Source organism: Conger conger, chromosome 7 (assembly GCF_963514075.1).
Source record: "Conger conger chromosome 7, fConCon1.1, whole genome shotgun sequence".
Taxonomy (NCBI): domain Eukaryota; kingdom Metazoa; phylum Chordata; class Actinopteri; order Anguilliformes; family Congridae; genus Conger; species Conger conger.
In genome coordinates this window covers 31,712,303-31,730,897 of record NC_083766.1, presented here as the reverse complement: position 1 = coordinate 31,730,897, position 18,595 = coordinate 31,712,303, and the positions used below count along the sequence as shown (strand labels likewise).

The window sequence follows — 18,595 nt, the reverse complement described above, 5'->3', positions numbered from 1 at the left end:
TATGCTTCTTCATCTCTCTGACCTTCCCTTATATAACATGCGTGTTGTATGGAAAGAAACAGACACACAGTCACCCCTAACATAAGAATATGGGATTTTTAATATTCTTTATAAACAGCTTTTGTATTGTTCTTGTTGATAATGAAGTACAGAACAGTTGAGTCACAGCATGGCAGGATTTTTTTTTCACTCTTTTTTTGGGGGCAAGGGGGGGGAGTGGGCAGGGGCAGTTTGGGGGGGGGGCGGGGCATGTAGGGGGGGTGGAGGACACAGGGGACAGGACTAAAATGAGGGAGTACAGAATTGTGCACTGTTTATCTGAAATGGTGCAGAGAAGACCACACTCGCAAATTAAGAAAATGAACCAAAAATAAACGAAGAAAAAATTAAATGAAAAACAGAAAAGAAAGGAAAAACACACTTCCCCTTTAGGGGAAGCAGAAACCCTGTAATCACTTTGAATGCTATAAACATTTTCATGATAATGAATGGTTATAATCACCACTGTAATTATTCTTATTACTTTAGATTTAGAGTTCACATTAGTACAAACACAGTCTTAGGATCATCTAGTCTGGGGCACTAAAACTCAACTAGTCCAGAGGGGGCGCTGTTGTATGCCGTCTGTCCAAGTGCACAAACTCATTTGCTGAGAATATTCCACAAGCAAGTGTCCTGTGCTTCACTGACTGTCGGCATATCAACATTTGCAGGTAAGACATTTTTTTGAATCCTCCATGTTTGTCCGTGCCAGCGTAGAAAGTTCTGTTTTCACGTTGTTTTTCATTGGCAACAAGAATACATTTATTTTTTCAATAAATAAATAAGTTCTCTGATATTTCCTCACATTTGCCAACAAGACAGTTTTTATTTTTTGTCATTTATCAATTCTCTTTTTATTTTTGAGAGGGTAGAGTCTTTTCTTTTAGTTTTTCCTCTCCTTTGTGAAGTAGAAATGTTCATATCAAGAGACAGTAGATTCCAATAAGGGGTAGACGTCACAGGAAATGCCATCTTTTTCCTTTTTTACTGCTTTTCACCCACTGTTTTTACCACTTTTTAGCTCCCTTCCATGTTCAACACCAAGGCCTTTTAAGTCTCTCTGAACAATCAGACAAATAAGACAAGAAACTCACATAAATATTCTTTTACTGAACAGCTTGCTTTCCTGGGGGAAAAAGCACTCCCGAAGCAACAGAGATTTAAGCAGGATCTCATTTGCTTCACTAAAGAATATAGCAGCTTGTGTATAGTTGGCTTTTTTTTACTGTGCACAGACACAAATCATAATACAAAATATCATTTATGTAATAAAAAAAAAGCTAAAGTAAAAATAAAAAAAAGAAATAAGAAAGCACACTGTAAAGAACCCATATGTGTCATGGATTTAATGGCACCAACAGTGTCATGGAGACTGGAGAAGGGAATTTCACGTAAAAAGAAGCAGTTGTAACCTTAACAATGAACTGGAGCGCTTTCTCTGAGTGAAACACCAATGCTTTCCATCTACCGATTGTGGTGTACGGAGTACTGCTGCTGATAAACAAGGCGCCTTGGTCCAATATATGTGAGGTGGCTATTACAGTTATGGATGGCTACCTTCAGGTGTGCTTTACCTCAGTCTCTCTCGGAGTAATAACAGGGAGAAATTAAGAAATGACAGTTATTCTCAACAGGAAAGAGACTGAGGAGAGGTGTAAGTATCCTGGGAGCTATATACTGTAGCCTCTGTGTGTTCAGAGGACAAAAATAGAAACTGGAATTTAATAATAAAGGCTATTATTTTTGCTCTACCTCTAGCTTATGGTTCTGGTTACTCTGAACGTCTTGTCCACTGTGTGTAAATAATATAAAACGCAATGGAAAAATTAATTAAAAACCAAGGAGAGAGACAAGAAGAACAACAACAAGGAATAAAGCAATCAGCAACAACTATGGCAGTGCAGGCTTGCTCCGTTCTCACTCTTGATTTTTTTCCCAACATCATATCTTTGAAAACATGACTCTTTTGCCTTTCTTTGCTGGGGTCCCTTATCTTTGAAGTTCGATAATCAGTTCCCCGCCTCAATTTCTCGCAAAAGACAGGAGCTCCTCACACGCAGCTTTCACGCACACAGTCGCACACAAACGCACTTTCATACATGCAGTGTAGGAGCGGTAGAGTCTGTCTGAGGACTGATTGTGGTTGTAGTATCCCTGTGGCGGCCCCCGGAGGGTCAGCGGAGTATATCGGCGGCGAGCGGCAGGAGGAAGGGCAAAGCGGTACAGGTGTAGAGGAGGAGCAGGGGGGAGAGGAGCGTCGCTCGGCTGCTGGAGTCCGCTTGCTTGACCCCGCTGGGGGGTCGCACCGAGGGCCGGGGGCCGCACTTGTGCTTCCTCCGCGGGGGGGAGGAGCCTGGGACGGACGGGTCGTACTTGCCCCCCGGGCCGAAGTCGAGAGAATACTCCTTGTCGCCGTGCACGTCGTTGGGTCCCTTGCCCTTTCCGCCCCGGATGCGTTGCCTGGTGCAGTTCCGGGGCCGGTGGGGCCTGAGGGGGGGCGCGGCTCCGTCCTCCTCCTCGGCTGAGGGGGGCGGGGGACGGGGCAGGGGCGAGGGGGTGAAGGGGTAGTGCTGGTCGTGGTGGGGCAGGTGAGGGTGGTGCGGGTGTGGCCGTGGGTGGTGCTCCTTCTTCAGCGACACCTTGTCGCTGCCCGGCCAGGCCCCGCCCTTGCTCTGGTGCAGGGACTCGGACCCCCCGCAGCTGGGGAAGTCCTCCTTCAGGAGCCTCTTCATGTCTTTCCCGGCCAGCTCGGGTGGGGCCTGGCAGCCCAGGGAGGACGTGGAGCCGCGGAATCGCTGGAGCCAGTCCCACAGGGACAGGGCCTTGCAGTCGCACTCCCACGGGTTGTCGTTGAGCCGCAGGTACTCCAGGGCGGGCAGCTGGGCCAGGCACTCCCCCGCCAGCTCCGTCAGGGAGTTGTTGAAGAGGAAGAGTGTGGTGAGCCGCCGCAGGTCATGGAAGGCCAGCTGGTGGACCCACTGCAGACGGTTGTGGTGCAGGAGCAGCCGGTCCAAACCGCCCAGCCCACGGAAGGTGTTCTGGTGCAGGCTCCACAGGCGGTTGCCGTGCAGGAACAGGTGGCTGAGGTTCAGCAGGTCCACAAACAGGTCGTCCTCCAGGAACTCCAGCTGGTTCTCCTGCGATGAGAGCAAAGGAATGTGTGGTTATATGATCACATGATGAAGAGGACCATCCCTTGGGCACCCTCTCAGTGCATAATTTACCGATAGGCTCGAGGTCCGCAAGGTATCCGCGGCCAAAAGGAGAAATAATTGGACCTTATAGTGTGGGTTTGGGGTAGATCAGGGCAGTAGTTCCCAACTTTGGTGCTGGAGGGGCCCTGTTTATGCTGGTTTTTGTTCCAACCAGAGTTGCAATCCCTGAATTTTAAAAGGCTGTTAGTGTTACTCTATGTGCTTTTCATATCTAGATGAATTATTTACCCTCTTAAGACACAATCATGTGAGAAATAGCTAGACGTGGCATGAGGAATACAAATCCTATGCTGTGCTTATTGTGCTATATTGCAAACAATTACATAAAAAGAGTAACACAATTTTAAACTGATCAAATTAGGCAAAATAATGAGCTCCTGATTAAGTTGTTCAACACATGTTTCAGTCTGATCATATTTTTCCTTATTTTCACATTTGGGGTCAAATTGAGCACAACAGTTTCAATAAACACAAACATGAGTGTCGCCTTCTTATTGTCACCCAAATTACTATCCTAAAAAAGCGCAGAAAATCCCCAAAAAGGTCTGCAGCTTCCGTCTGGGTTTACTGACAGCCCAGAGCAGAGGTCTCAAACTCCAGTCCTGGAGGTGCTGCACTGACCCCAGGTTTCCATGGTTTCCTTTCAGCAGGACTCTTTAGACAGTCACTGACTTCAATTAAGGACTCAGGGTGATGCAAAATTAGCTCTACCGTCGTGCCAGCGATGAGAGTGTTTCCGGTGGCTGTGATCGGCCATCATACAACACCCACTACCCCATTTGATTGGGTGCCTGGATGTCCATCGATTGTATTAAGCTGCACACAAGTGTCATCCCCTGACTCATGTCTGTGTGAACCCAACTTGCTAACTGCAGTGGAGTTTATGACAGCAGGTTATTGTCTATGCTCTCCAAATACTTGAGCAGGGGTTGCAGGAATGAGCAGAGAATAATGATCAATGGCCTTTCTAAACTGTGAAGGAAATGGGATAAGCAGGACTCAAACACCCCTTTGTGTACCACTGTTACACGACCTGGCAAGCCCCTCGCATTGATAATAAAATAAAAAACAGCAAGGGAGGCCATGAGGTATGAGAGTATGTACGTAGAGACTGTTTTGTGTGGCTATACAGTGTGTGCTCTATTTGATTTGCTTGGGCAGAAGGCCAGATTCCTCCCAGGACCAGAAGGCGACATGTCCTTGAACAGGACACTGCAGTTGCCCCCACGAGAAAGCCATTTTACCTCAGTGGCTCCTGTAAATGTGCTGTATATATACAGTATATAAACACAGCATATATACCTAAAAATACAGTTGATAAAACGGCTTCAGCTAAGCAAATATTGGATGCCCGAGGGTATGAAGGAGCCGTCGGAATTTATTCAGGTGAAGAAAATGTCAAAGAAACACGTCCCTTGCTCCGAGCGAGAAAAATGCGAACCGCATTCCCGGCTTTGTAGCATCGACCGCTACGCTGGGCCCGCGGGCGGCCCCTGCGGCGCCCCTCACCTGCAGATAGAGGTACTGCAGGTTGTGCAGGCCCTGGAAGATGCCGGTAGGCAGGCTGCTCAGGCCGCAGCGGTACAGGTGCAGGGCGTGGAGCCGGCTGAGCCCGTGGAAGGTGTCTGGCGCCAGGGAGCCCAGGTGGCGGTTGTCCCCCAGGTCCAGCTCCTCCAGCTGGGTGAAGCCGCTGAAGGTGGAGGGCTGGATGTAGGAAATGTTGTTGGAGTAGAGCCACAGCATGGCGGTGTTGGCGGTGAAGTGGCCCCTCAGGAGCTGCTGGATCTTGTTGTTCTGCAGGAAGATGCGCTCGCTGTGCGCCGGGATGCCCTCTGGCACCGTCAGGAAGTTGTGCGCCTGGCAGCTGACGGTGCTGGGCGCGGTGTAGCAGATGCAGTGGTGCGGGCACGACCAGGACAGCTCCAGGCCGCACAGGATGAGCAGGAACTCCAGCCCACAGCCTGGCGCACGACAGAGAGAGACAGGAAGTGTCAGAAACAGGGAGGCGCATCACTGTTATTAACCGTTGTTTACACAGCGTAGGTTGGCTGAGCTCTTTTGCAGGGACACCCTGTGAATTCCCCTCCCCTGCATGTTTTTGAACCGGCACAGGCACGGGGAGAACATGCCAACCTCTACACAGGAAAGACCCTTGATTGGGATTCGAACCCAGAACCCTCTTGCTGCGACAGTGACAGTGCTTTCCACTGCATCACCGTGCCACCCTGAATTTTCAGGAAATATGAATTGGCCTCGGTAACAGATTTTGTCCGTTTGAATTGGCCTCGGTAACAGATTTTGTCCGTTTGAATTGGCCTCGGTAACAGATTTTGTCTGTTTGAATTGGCCTCGGTAACAGATTTTGTCTGTTTGAATTGGCCTCGGTAACAGATTTTGTCCATTCCTTGCCGTAATGGAAAACCTAGAAGGTCAGGAAAGAAGGACGTTCAGGAGGCATGAACAGGAGGGAAAATGAGCCGAAAGAAGATGGGTGGTGAGAGCCGGGGAGGGGGGCAGAGAGCAGAGGCATGAGTCACATGAAAAGTTGGAGAAAGTGAAGATGTGGAAAAGTCAAACAGAGCGGAGAGAGGGAGGTGTGGATAACGGAGGGAGGGACTGCGAGGGTATTTATCAAGTGAGACAGGAAGCCTTGGCGTGCTGATAAATGACTCACAAACTGCAACCTGCTCCCTGTGCCCGACATGGATTCTCTGACTTCTGTTGTGAAGGATTTTTATCTTTTGAGGAATGTTTTACATCCATCCTGATTCATTGTTTACTTTAGCCTGGACTATGCTTGTCGCACACCTCAGGTCTATGGTCCCCCAGTGTTTGAATTGTGATGTTTTTCGCCAACTTTTTCCCCCTTTCTCTATCTCTCTCTGGTGTAACGTGTAACTGCCACGTGATAAGCGCTCTGGTACAAAATGGCAGCCCTATATCACCCAGATGGGTGCTACACATGGCGGGTGGAATGTGATACTCTTCCCTCCGCCCCCACCCAGCCCCCCAACTCCTCAGCTGAAATCCTGCCATGATAGGTGCTATATGAATGAAGTCCTATTTTCTACTGTTCAGGAGCGGGAGGTGCATATCTCTGTTGCGTAATCTGTGTGCTCGATTTGACTGCCGCCACAAGGCCCCTACTGAAAACCCCGAATCTCATCCCGCCTGTGAAACACTCGCTTTCAACCGGCGTGTAACCCTGGGAGAGGGAGTGTGTGTGTGTGTGTGTGTGGCAGAATGAGAGAGAGTAAGTGTGTGTGTGTGTGTGTGTGTGTGTAAGAGAGAAAGGAGCTGCCTCCTGGCTGATTTTCCCTGAGATACACCGGCTCACTTCCCTGTAGCCTTGAGATGCGAGCCCTATCCTGTCAAATCATCGGCTCGGAGAGACAAGGGAGAGAAGTGGGATCTTCACACTGCCATCAAAATCCCATCAGAAAACTGACATTTGTTTTTTCGTCTTCCCTTATTTCCCTTATCTCTCTTTCTCTGCCTCGGTCTCTCTTTCTCTGTCTGCGTCTCTCTCTAACTCTCTCTCCTTCTCTACATTATAATTATTTTTCTCATCACCGTTCAAACAGTCACCATCACGGTGACTCAGCCCGTACTGATGCAGTTCTGTTGGTACGTGCCCAAGTTTTTCCTTTATTCTCTACTTTCGATGAACAGAAGAAAGTGTAGTGTCGGATTACTTCTTTTTCTGGAGGGAATGAAATAACAGCATTATCTAAATGACAGATTTTGCCCTGAAATCTAGCTAAGCTGTGGCACACAGAGGCCAGGGATGACATCACTGACCTTTCAGAATACAGTCCCCGGTGCCTAATGATGTCACTGGCACAGCAATCGCTTGCCAGCACCAAAGCTGTCCCAGAGCGAGAGAGAGAGAGTGTGTAATCCTGTTTGTCATTTTCCAGCTCTGTGCCACCAAGCAACTCATCATCTTCTAACTCAATAAGCGGCTCACCATACTGCTCGCATATAATACGCTCACACACACTTACATACACACTCCCAATACCACAACCGAAAGCCATCCCGGTGAAATTACAAGTTAACTTAGGTCTTGATGAAAAACGTTGACACCACTATCAAGGAAAAGAACATTCTTCCAATAATCTTAATAACCTTAGATAATCTTAATCCTAGTAGCTATTTTAAGTGACGCTTTTGCAGCCCAAACAGCCAAATTTGAATTGAGACTGAGAAGTTCACAGGGGGGAGATGCGCATGTGAGATACTCACCCTCCAGCTCTGCATACAAAGCCCTTCAGAGGGTGGTCTCTGTATCACAAGTGAATTTCCTGGCCAGAAATGTCTTACGTGTAATTGATTGGGCTGGGTTGGGTTAGTATATCGCTTAAATGGCATAACGTTATAAAGTGAAGTACTGTTAAGCCGAATTATGGTGAGTCCTTTTTTCTGTCTTTTCTTGTAAGTAGTGATCTTTCTTTAATGCATGTCAGGAAACAGAATCTAGAACTGCAGTCTCTAAGGAAAGCCTTTCTCTCTTTCTCTCAATCTACTGCACTTCTTACAAATGGCATTCTTATTAAATAAAATACAAAAGATCTATTTTAACTCAGTTAGAACTGAAAGACACTGCCCCTACTTTTCCTAAGTGTTTAACCGTGCTTGTGTTTCTGTGGGCACTATAATACAGTTAACTCTGAGATCTCGGCAAACCCTCGCTTTAAAGAAGTGAATTGAATAAATCGGTGCATTCCTTCTAAAGGCTTACACGGTCTCTTTAAGCAGTGTCTCCCAGTTTTAAATTAGCAAGTGAAAGACAATTAAGATCCCAATATCCTCAGTTCTTGAATGTGCCGCATTCAGCAGACTGACTCATTTAAATGAAATCTTACCTGCTGCCATTCTCCTAAGCACTCATCATTTCCTGACTAACGCACAATTATCCTGAACGGGGAGCATGCTTAAAATGAGAGCCGGGGAAATTGTGCACTGAGGAGTACCTATGCCCTTGTGTCTAAAGCGTTTCCACTGCCAGGTTCAAAACAAAAGGAGAGTGCGCATGAATTTCCTTTGGAATGCCTCGACCAGTTATCATTGAAAATACACAAGCGCTCACAATCTCTACACAATACACTATTTTAGTCTACTTTTATAATGATTGTTTTATTTCTGATCTGTTTTATTAGCTTGTCTCTTCAGCATTTTTATCCTACTTTAACTGTTACTCTTACCTTTATATTATGTGTTTATGTTCAAAGTGTCTGAATTGCCTCTGCTGCTCTGTCCTTTTTCTTGGAATGCGCTTTGAGGGCATTGTGAAAAGGGCTGTGCAAATTAAGTTATTAAATTCTGCAGAAAGTTATTAGGAACAAGCACAGGCATCTTATGGCTCTGAAGCTGGTTTGACCCTTATGAATCACAGAGTTATAAAAGCTTGTTGTGCCCAGCTACAACACTCTATCTGAGTTTGCTTCTTAGAGCCACCAGCCCAGCAAACAAGCTACGATTGAGCACTCCAGAGGCTACTGCCACAATCCAAAAAAACAAGGAGCCAAAAATAGAAAACGGCACATAATTCCTGTGTGTTTGAGGTAGGACTGGGGAACATTCCGGATCAGCATGCAGTGGCCGAGGTGAGGGCGGCGGGGGGAAGGGGCCCCTTCTTCCTCTCCTACTCCATCAGCAGCCTCAAAAGATCAGCCACCTTATCTTTTCATCACTCACATATCTCATATTTCCCTCCCTTCCCACACCTCTGCACCTCCCGCTTTCTCCTCCTCCTTCAGCTGGCCATCTCTACCCATCACCCCCCCCCCCCCCCCCATTTAAATTATTTTCTAGATGCCTTGCCTTGTTATCTCAACCTTTCTAGCACGTGCGTGTCTGTTACTTAATTAGGTATGAAACTGGGCCTATTAGAGTGAGCAGGGGAGGAGGAAGAGGAGATTCTGCACAGATACTGTAGAGGGGCTAATTCCGTCTGCAGTCCTGGCGCTAATCGATTTGGACACGTACCGCTCCCCCCTCGCCCCTCTCTCGCTGGCTCATATCTCCATTTTGTTTTTGCATGGCTTCCTCATTTCCAGAGTGTATTTTTCAGCTTATCCCTTATCGTATTCTGGGGGGCAGGCGAGTCCCTCTGGATTGCGGGAAGGTGTCATCGGTCCGCCCTGTTTGCCCTGCACAACCTAGCATGGAGATCACTTTTTGGAACCTTAACTTCAAATACCAAAATAACACCCAAAACTGATTTTGTTCCCCTGAATTTGAAAAGGCGTGAAATTGATTCAAGGACAGTTGGATTGAATAAGCGCAGGGGGTAGGCAAGACGGGCAGACATTCACAACTGCTAGCTAACTGTGTTAGCAACACTGGCTAATTAGCTAAGTTTATTTTCTTTATGAACCAGGGGCAATGTACAAGGACATACATTCACATTAAACCTAAAATGAGCCAAAAGGCTCCTTTAGTTGTACTTCCAAAGTACCAGTGCACAATAGCAGCAATTCACCAATGCCATCATTTGTGTGAACTGAAAAAGACTAAGCTTCTGAATGTATTTTTCTGTTTTTTCTGTTATGTAATCTGTGAGTGAACTGGGGCTGTTGTACACAGCCTGGGTTATCGGTTGAAACAAGAACCTGCATGAACAGCAGTGCTCCAGGAGTGGAAGTGTCCACCCCTGAATTAGAGTTAAGGCTATAGGGCTGGGGCACTTTGCACTAGACTGAATGTTACTGTGCCAGGTGTCTGGGGCATTGCTGTGTCCCAATATCTACAGTCAGGTGAGTGCTCATTCACCACTCCTCCTCTCACTCTCCCAGACATCTCCCCCTCACTATCACAGCCAGAGAGAGAGAGAGGGAGAGAGAGAGTGGGAGAATGAGAGAAAGAGCAAGAGAGAGACAGAGAGATAGACAGGGGGAAGAGACAGGGTGGGAGAGAGAGGGAGAGAGAAAGAAAGAGGGAGGGGGAGAGAGAGAGAGCGAGACACAGAGAGGCTGCTTGGAGACTGCTGCAGTTCTGCTGATATGCATTAAAAGGGGTCACCACTTACAAGCAGACAGAAAAAATGACTCCCTGTTCTCATGCGGTCTGCACATTATGCGCTTTGTCTAAAAAACTGTAAATGTAGAAGTGTAGAAATGTAGAAGTGTGGTGTGTGTGTGCTTATATTCACCCTGTCTGTGACGCCATTTCAACAGAATGGAATCAAACTGAAAGTAAAATGACATTGGTGAGGTGGGGTGTGAGGTGGGCAGTGTGGGAGGTGGGTGTTTGAAATGAAAAAGCTGTGGAATGAAGTGAAGAACAGGGTGGCAGGGCAGGAGGGACAGGGAGGGCAATCCAAAGAAGAAGAATGAAGATATGTATTGGGGAGAAGTGGAGAGTGAGGGATAGGTTGGGGGGGGGGCAGAGGGAGAGAGACAGAGATGATTGGAGGGGTTAGTGAGACAGTTGGCCCATGTCCTCCCAATGACAGCGTAAGAAAGAGGGGGAGGAGGAATGAGAGGAGGAGGGAGGGAAATATGAAAAAAAAGAGGAGGGCGAGATGGACAGAGTGGAGTAATGGGGTATATAGAGGGATGAAAAATGGACAGGGAGAGAGTGTGATAGAGACAGAGAGAGGTATGAAGAGCTAACAAGAGGAAGGCCAAAGAGGGAAGGAGGAGATTAAAAAGAGACGGAGTGAGCTGTCAGAGACGGGTGAGGAATGGAGCGTTTGTTGTATCATTGTCCTCGTACACAATGATACACTCTGCGTAAATTATATTATGTAAAAAGCTTTGGACGCAGCACAACGGTGGTATGCCAATAATTTCTTTATGAATTTAAGTGGGAAAGAGGAGATACTCTGGGAGGCTCAATGCATGTTTTTTTAATCTGCCATTTGAGATATTCGTTTCTCAAAGCTGGCTTTCTCTCTTCCCCCATCCTCGCCCCCCCCCCAGGTCCCTCTCCCTGTCTCTCATGTGTCAGGGTGTGCACCGCTGATAGCTCGTTACTGGGAGAATTATTGAACAGCCGACTGTCGAGCCTGACCTTTGAACCCCTTGACCTTCGTGGGGGTCATTGTGGCTTCTTGTTTCCCTCTTGGCGCTGGTAAGAAAAATAAATAAATAAATAAGGCCAAAAACATGAAATGGCCCCGGTCCCCAGACGGACAGAGCAAAGTCATTCTGCGGAATATCAATGAAATGCGCTTCTCGCAGAATCTCGCCCTCATGAATAACACATCCCTGCTAATAGGAAGGACACAGTCCCTCACAGACTGTTCCCCACATTATTCCACAGAAAATAAAAGTCCTTTGTCTCTCCAAGGCAGTGTTTGTGCCACCAGGCTGGGGAAGACACCATTTCAGGCATCTATTTTGACAAAACAAGTTGTAGCCAGATAAGTGACTAATGGCTTTCTTGAATGCACTGTCCCTTTAAAAGTATGTAAAAACATAAACTCTTCAGGGAGGGGACAGAACCCCGTACTCCATGTTCTACAGTAATTATTTTGCAAAGTGTGTCAAGACTGTTCCTGAAAGTCTTGACATTACAGTGCACCTCATTTGCAGAATAACTTACAGTGTAGGTGAAGCTGAAGTGCATTCCCCTGATTAATATGAGCAGCAGTGCCAGGCTTAGCAAACAACAATCCCTGACCAGCTTGTAAAGATGCAACATCACAAAAGCACTAGTGCGACTACACCAAGGTTACACATTCTTAATGAAGTAGACTATATGCATAACAAGCCCTAAGAACAGGAACATAAATCAAATATAAGTTACAGAAATATATACAAAATTTGACCTCTTTTATGGAAAACCATTAAAAAAATGCCATAACCAAAATTAAAGCAAAAGGTAGGAGTGCATTATGATGGGTATGGGATGGGAGCCAAGATGCAGTCTAAAGGCTTGGGTCTTCAGCCAGTCTCAGAAGATAGCCTGTGAATCTGTCCTGACCACTTTGAGGAGTTTGCTCCAACACTGGCAGTGTGGCAGTACAGACAGGCATCATGACTGGGAGAAATGACCATACAGGGAAGGTTATGGTGCAGAAGAGATCTGCCCACGGTATAGAGTTTGAAGATTGACAGCTTAGTTTCATAGCATTATTTACCTACACTGCTCATCTGCATACATATTTTATTCATATGCATATGCATACACTTATTCAATTTATACTTGTCATGTGGTGGATTGAAGGGCCTGTAGTGACTTGTATTAACATATTTAGTGTGGTAAAGTATGACATGTTTAGAAACACTGGCAAATTACTCTTTTGCATATTCAAATGAGCTAATTTCCTTACATTCAAAACCACTAGTATTTCACAAATAGTATTTGACTAGCATTGATTCAAATAATTAGTATTTTTTGTACCTCATTCACACTTATAGTAGTTTGCTATTTTCACTATTTTATATAGTTCTCTAACTTTCTACAAAACTACAGTAACATATCTACAGGACTACTTTGTTATATCCATTGTATTTTTTTATGTGCATTGTGCTTGCAATGCCCTACAGTAAATAGAAATTATAATGCTAAATTAATTCTGCCAGACCCTCTCAGGACTACAGTGAATAAGCTCCGAGTCATGTTGAGAGACGTGATGTTACTGGGGATGACTGAGCTCTGTGATGCTGCTGCAGTGCTGTGTTTCAGGTTGTTCCTGCAATTAAATGAAAAATGTGCATGCGTGTGTGTGTGTGTGTGTGTGTGTGTGTAGGGGGTGCTAGTTGAAACATTCCCTGGGTCCAGTCAATTGCTTGTCACATCTGCAGTATTTAATCATAACCTGGGGCTTGGCAACTCCAGTGCACTGTGAGGTTTTTGCATTAAAAGGGAATGTGATTTAGATAATGGCTGGTTAGCTGGACCAGGCTCACAGCTCTGCTGGGGCTGCTCCAGGAAGCCTGCTTGGGGCAGATGCTTTCCTGCAGGTACCACAATGTCACTTTATCTACCAAACAGTGAACTCAATTGTCATTAAGGTAAGTGGAGCTTGAGGGAGAATATTCTTTCTCCTTCCTCTGGGGATGATAAATTGAACTGCTGTTACAGACAAACACACACACACACACACACACACACACAATGATTACAGTTCTCTTCTAATTCTCTTGCCATTAAAGGGCTGTGTTTGCTCAGGAATATCGAGTCACTGAATTGATAACGTATGAAAGGGAGCCTTATTACTGAGAGCTAACTGGTGCCCTGTCAGTAAAGTAATTATGGTGTTTTTCTTCTACAGTGCTACTCAGGTGGCGTCTACTTAGGAAAATGCCACTGTGGTGAAATTCAGAAACAGGAGACGGTGGAAGATGTTTAGGGCTCATATTACCCTCCACGTCAGCAGCGATTCTGTTTGGGTGGAGCAGGGGAAAGGAAGGTGGTTTGGGGGACACAGAAGAACCATTACTGGCCTCTGTGCCCTCTTTCCCGGATCAGACTGTTGTCGTTTTGAAAATAAACCCGAGGACTACCAAGAGCACTCTGTGTCTTTTTGGCAGTTTATCAAAGCAGGCTCCTTAGTTAGCCAATTGGGTACAGGACAACCTCTTCCACGAAACCAAGGTTGACAGGTTTACTCGAAAGCCGAAATTAACGCTGGGGGGGTTTCATCAGAAATAAATCCTGCTTCCCTTTAAAGGCCGGAGAAAGCCAGTATCAGTGACATGACTGGCCATGATTTACCACCGGGTTTTACTGTCTCCACACCCGGCTGCTACTGCAGGCCGGTTTTCAGACCTGGCCTACCACGCCGCTCTACGTTTTATTACAAATTCAATGGCTCTCTCCCATCAGAGCACTCCGGACTATCCATCCATGGGCCGAGTTTCTCCTCCCTAGTCGTTAGAACGACTATATAATGTGAAAAGGCTATTCAGACCATATAGGCTAGTCACTTGACTTACCAAGTGCTTTACTCTTGTAATGAGACTTCAAATCGTATTATTTTCTCTCTTGACCATTAAAATTTCTCACCCCAATGGCAAATCTTGAAATGAGTAAAACTGTCTCACCTCACACAAACAAACTAACAAAACAAAGTAATAGAAATAAGATTGTAAGTCTAAATATAAGACTAATTTATATTTTGTTTCTGCAGTGTACCAGCACTGTGTCAGGCTGAGTCTCCCTGGGGACCTCTGCCTCCGTTACTTGACCGGGAAAGCTGTTGCTAGCTCACAGCTGCTTGTTCCCAAAGATAGCCCCACACTCCAAAACAGTCAAAATCTCTCATTCCTGAGTGCCTTCCAACTTACTGCCCACAGAACAATAGCCTAGATTAACACATTTTAAATCTTTTCAGAGCCTTCTGTCATCGCTGTGATTCTGTATGATTATTGCACTGATTTGTCACATTTGCAGCATTTCTGCACTGCACTGTTAAAACAATGCCGCATTCCTGGCCAGGTCTCGTCCTCGTTCAGGCCCCCGTTTTCAATCTTGGGAGGTGTTCCCAGTCAAATAAAAAGTAAAGAAAGAACCTTTTTAAAAAAAGTCTCACAGAGTCAGCAAGCTCCCCTTCTAATCTAAATCTAAATTTGACAGCTCTCAGGGGGAAGCAGGAATCTCAATCTGCCCATCTAATCATTCCCCAGTTTAACTAGCTAAATAAATCCCCCCCCCCCCCCAGCATTAGCTTTTGTGTGGCTAGCATTCCAATGCAAAATCAACCAAGCAAGTCCTCGGTAATACAATGGTAATGACTGAAATGCGTTACCTTCTTGTGCTGCTTTAGGCCATCGTTTAGGCATCGTTTAGGCCTTCGTTACTGTATAAATGTAACTGATCACTACGACGACGATCATCACCATCTCCATCACATTAGTGTTAAGTGGGGGACAGACTGCCCAGAAGGGGTGATCACCTGCCCGTAGTTTATCACAATATTACACTTAATATAAAAAAAAAAAAAAGCATTTCTTATTATCTTCAATGCCACTAAAAGCCCATTTACCAGATAGGAATTGGGAATGAGTCATATATTCATTTTAATGCAGCTGAAGGAAAGCAAGGGTTTTAGGAGCACTAACATCTGCTTCACGTGATAGCATGCATACTGCAGACTACTCTCTAGTCCCTCAAAGTAAAGAAACTATATATTTATCTATATATACTTTACTGTAGGTGAATTACGAGTTTTGTGGAATTATTATTTTGCACCACAGAATAATTTCAAGTGTTCAGCTTATTCCCCTATCATTTTATTTGTGTCTCATAATCCCCAAATACTATTTTGGCTCGATGAGAATGCTCGCTCCAGTTAGACCTGACAAAGACATACCCATTCCAGAATGTTCTCTGTACAGTCACTACCCTTGAGCTGGGAGATTGCTTCTTTTATGATGATTCACCCCTTGCATGGCACCAGTGCTGACTTGTGGATGTATTATGAGCCTCGACACAACTTGATCAATATAGCTGGTATTTGATATCTTTGTGAAACAGAGTCTAGTTTCATGAAAATAGCCAGTCTCAGAAAAATAATACGGTTGTTGAAAGGTCTCCTACAGGTATCTGTGCTGCATAACCATCACACAACGGCTTTTCTTAAAAAACAATGTAAGGCAGGCTTAGATGCTTTTGCATTGTTCCAGAGTGATTAAGACTCAGAAAGGATCCCTCATGTCAGATGCTATGTCCCACAATCCCTGAACAGAAAATATTTGGCAGTTTAACTTCACAATTGCTCCATTATAAAACAATTCATGCTATGCTAATTTGTGAATTAATTGCTTGACTCAGTGTAGTGGTAGGTATGACACTTTCTGTGTAATTTTCTAATGTGATTATAGAAATAATTGGTAAATGTGTCCTATTTGAGCACCTTCCTTGTCTCCATTGTAGAAAATACGTACAGAAACAACATTTTAAATAGTATTCAAAATTTATCATTTCTCTACTGTGCTTATTTAAAAAACATTTAATATTCACTAAGCAAAGAATTGTTTTGGAACTTGACCAGACCCTGGGGTTAACAAGACTCTTTTTGTAGGTTCCATGTGTTCTTTATAGACCACAGAGAGTCAGTAGCTTCAAGTAATGTCTCGTTGGAAATACAAAGATCACTATGTGTGAATTGTTTACTACATTCTCATCATGTAATAGAGGCAAGAGCATAAACTGGGAATTGTTTATTCAGAACTATTTAAATACTAACTTCCATCTAATGGTAACAGAAAGATACTGCCATTACCTTGGAGGAGATAGCTACTCAATAAGTCATTGGGAAAATGAGTGACACAACACTTAGCTTAAATTTAAAAAAATCTCTAGATTACAATGCCATTCATGTTTCCCAAGAGTTAAATTCACCTTCCTGGTTTAATACTGTAGATACTTCTTGGCTTTTCAGAACATTGTTATATCAAGAAGCATAGTATTTTTATTAAATGTTAATGCTTGAATAATAGTGTTATTTAACATACTGAGTTCATAACTTTTTTATAACCGTCCAACCTATGCAAATAGAAAACAATCATAAAACTGAAAATGTACCATGCAACATAAACCACTATGACACTAGAATGCAGACTTAGAGAGTTCAGACTTGTTAAAAATCCTAGCATAACACCAATTTAAGGACCCCTAACTGAGCAAGCTTAACAATCTCTACACAATCCGCTCTGTGCCTGTCTGGTGTCAAGCGTTTGATCTTGGGAATGGATGTAGTTGAGCTTATTTGTGAGAACCCGCTGCAGAGAGGGGTTTAAGTTGACTTAGCCAGAAGATGAGAACGACGAAGCTGATGGAGAAGAAAGAAAATGCTCCTGGCTAATGGTCAGCACACAGGCTTTAAGCAGATGAGACTGGTTAGCCTGGAAGCGCAAGATAGAATACTTTAACCGAACACAGTGATGCTAATCAAACTCGATTAGAGTCCAATTCAACGAGAAGCCATTCGCTCATGAAATATGATAGAAGACATCGCAATGAGTTTTTAAAAAAATTCATTTGACTACGACTGACATTGCCTGCTGGATCTTCAAAACTCGCTTTGAGCGCAAGCTAAGCATTTTGACCACTAGCCAATGTAAGTGATTTTCTATAAGACAGGTGCAGCATTCAAACCATTTTACACTATTTCTTTTTTCTAGATTTGTGCAACTGAACATTATATGTATTGCAGTTAGCACCACAAGGTATTCTAATCAATAATTTTACCATGAAATCTAAGGGGGGGTTGCAAGGCTTGCTCTGTACTGCTTTCATGATTTATGATTTGTGTACTTTCGAAGCAACCTCAGTGTCCAAGATTATTTATGAGTTCAATTAAAAAAATGCTTCTTTTTTTAAGTTCTGTCAAAGTATGTGATGGTACAAACGTTCCAAATTTTGCCAATTCCTTATAAAAGTTTGTAATACATCTTGCAATAGCCTGTAAATGTGCAGATAAAAATGCACTGTCACTGTATGCGATTAATAAAAACCCAAACTGTGGAATAGACAGGGTAGAGGGGAGAGGCTGTGACTCACTCAGTCAAAAACGGTGCGCTGGGATCATCCTCCCAGCTGGGGGGCAGCGGTGATGATGTCACTCACCCCAGCGCCCGTAGGCCGAGCCCCTACCTCCACACAGACCGTCAAAAATATTTTAAACGTGGTGCTTCTCTGTACCCTTCCAGATGGAGTCTGTGTTCTGTTGTTAAGAATGACCTACCCAGAGGCATGTGTGAAATACTGTACCTGCACTGCAAGGTAGAATAAAAGTCCCTCATGATTTGTATAGCCATAGACAGCAAAATGGTTTCATGTTAAGTTGAAATCTAGCACTGATTCAGTTTGTTTTTGTCTGTTGCCAGTGTTTGTCTTTTGTCTCTAGACTATTGACAAATAAAAAAGCACTGCTCTGTGACTAATAGAAACTGGATAGCTAGCAAGCTACCACAGCATATTTTCTGTTTCATAGAAAGGTAGCACAATTACAATAACTGACAGCAAGGTCAAAAACTGTAGGGAGTATGTGCAACTTGAGTGAGCAGGCCATCCTACGGGGTAGGGCAGTTTGTCCGAACATCAGCTCCACTGGTGTCACTCACCAAGTTTCTGTCCCGGTCACTCTCAACGGAGTTATTATAGGCCAGAGGGGGAAGGACTGGTCAAATGGGAAGGGCTGGTGTGTGTATATGTGTGGAGAGGCACTGCTAAGGGGGTGAATGGTCTGTGAATGAAAACTTCACAAACATCATTTCTTGCACCATATACCGTGTCTGCCCACGGCGGAGGCTACATTTTAAAACCAGCCGAAAAAAACCCACAGCCCACGGCTTTGTTTTGTTTTTATTCAGCCCCGCTTTCAACCGGGTGGTAAAACTGCGGACCTGGCAGCGCTGCCTGCCGGAATTAGGTGAGTG

General features: G+C 44.7%; 1 protein-coding gene across 1 annotated transcript in view; it reads right to left on the bottom strand.

The window, feature by feature from the left end:
* Nucleotides 1-247: 247 nt before the first annotated feature.
* The window catches only part of LOC133133085 (reticulon-4 receptor-like 1), a 160,701-nt gene continuing 142,353 nt past the window's right edge, over nucleotides 248-18,595 (bottom strand). The window contains exons 2-3 of the mRNA XM_061249067.1: nucleotides 4,767-5,218; nucleotides 248-3,179 (exon numbers count right to left, since the gene is read on the bottom strand). Coding sequence (XP_061105051.1) covers nucleotides 2,217-3,179; nucleotides 4,767-5,218 — 1,415 coding nt within the window. The 3' untranslated portion in view covers nucleotides 248-2,216. The remainder of the gene's footprint in view (nucleotides 3,180-4,766; nucleotides 5,219-18,595) is intronic.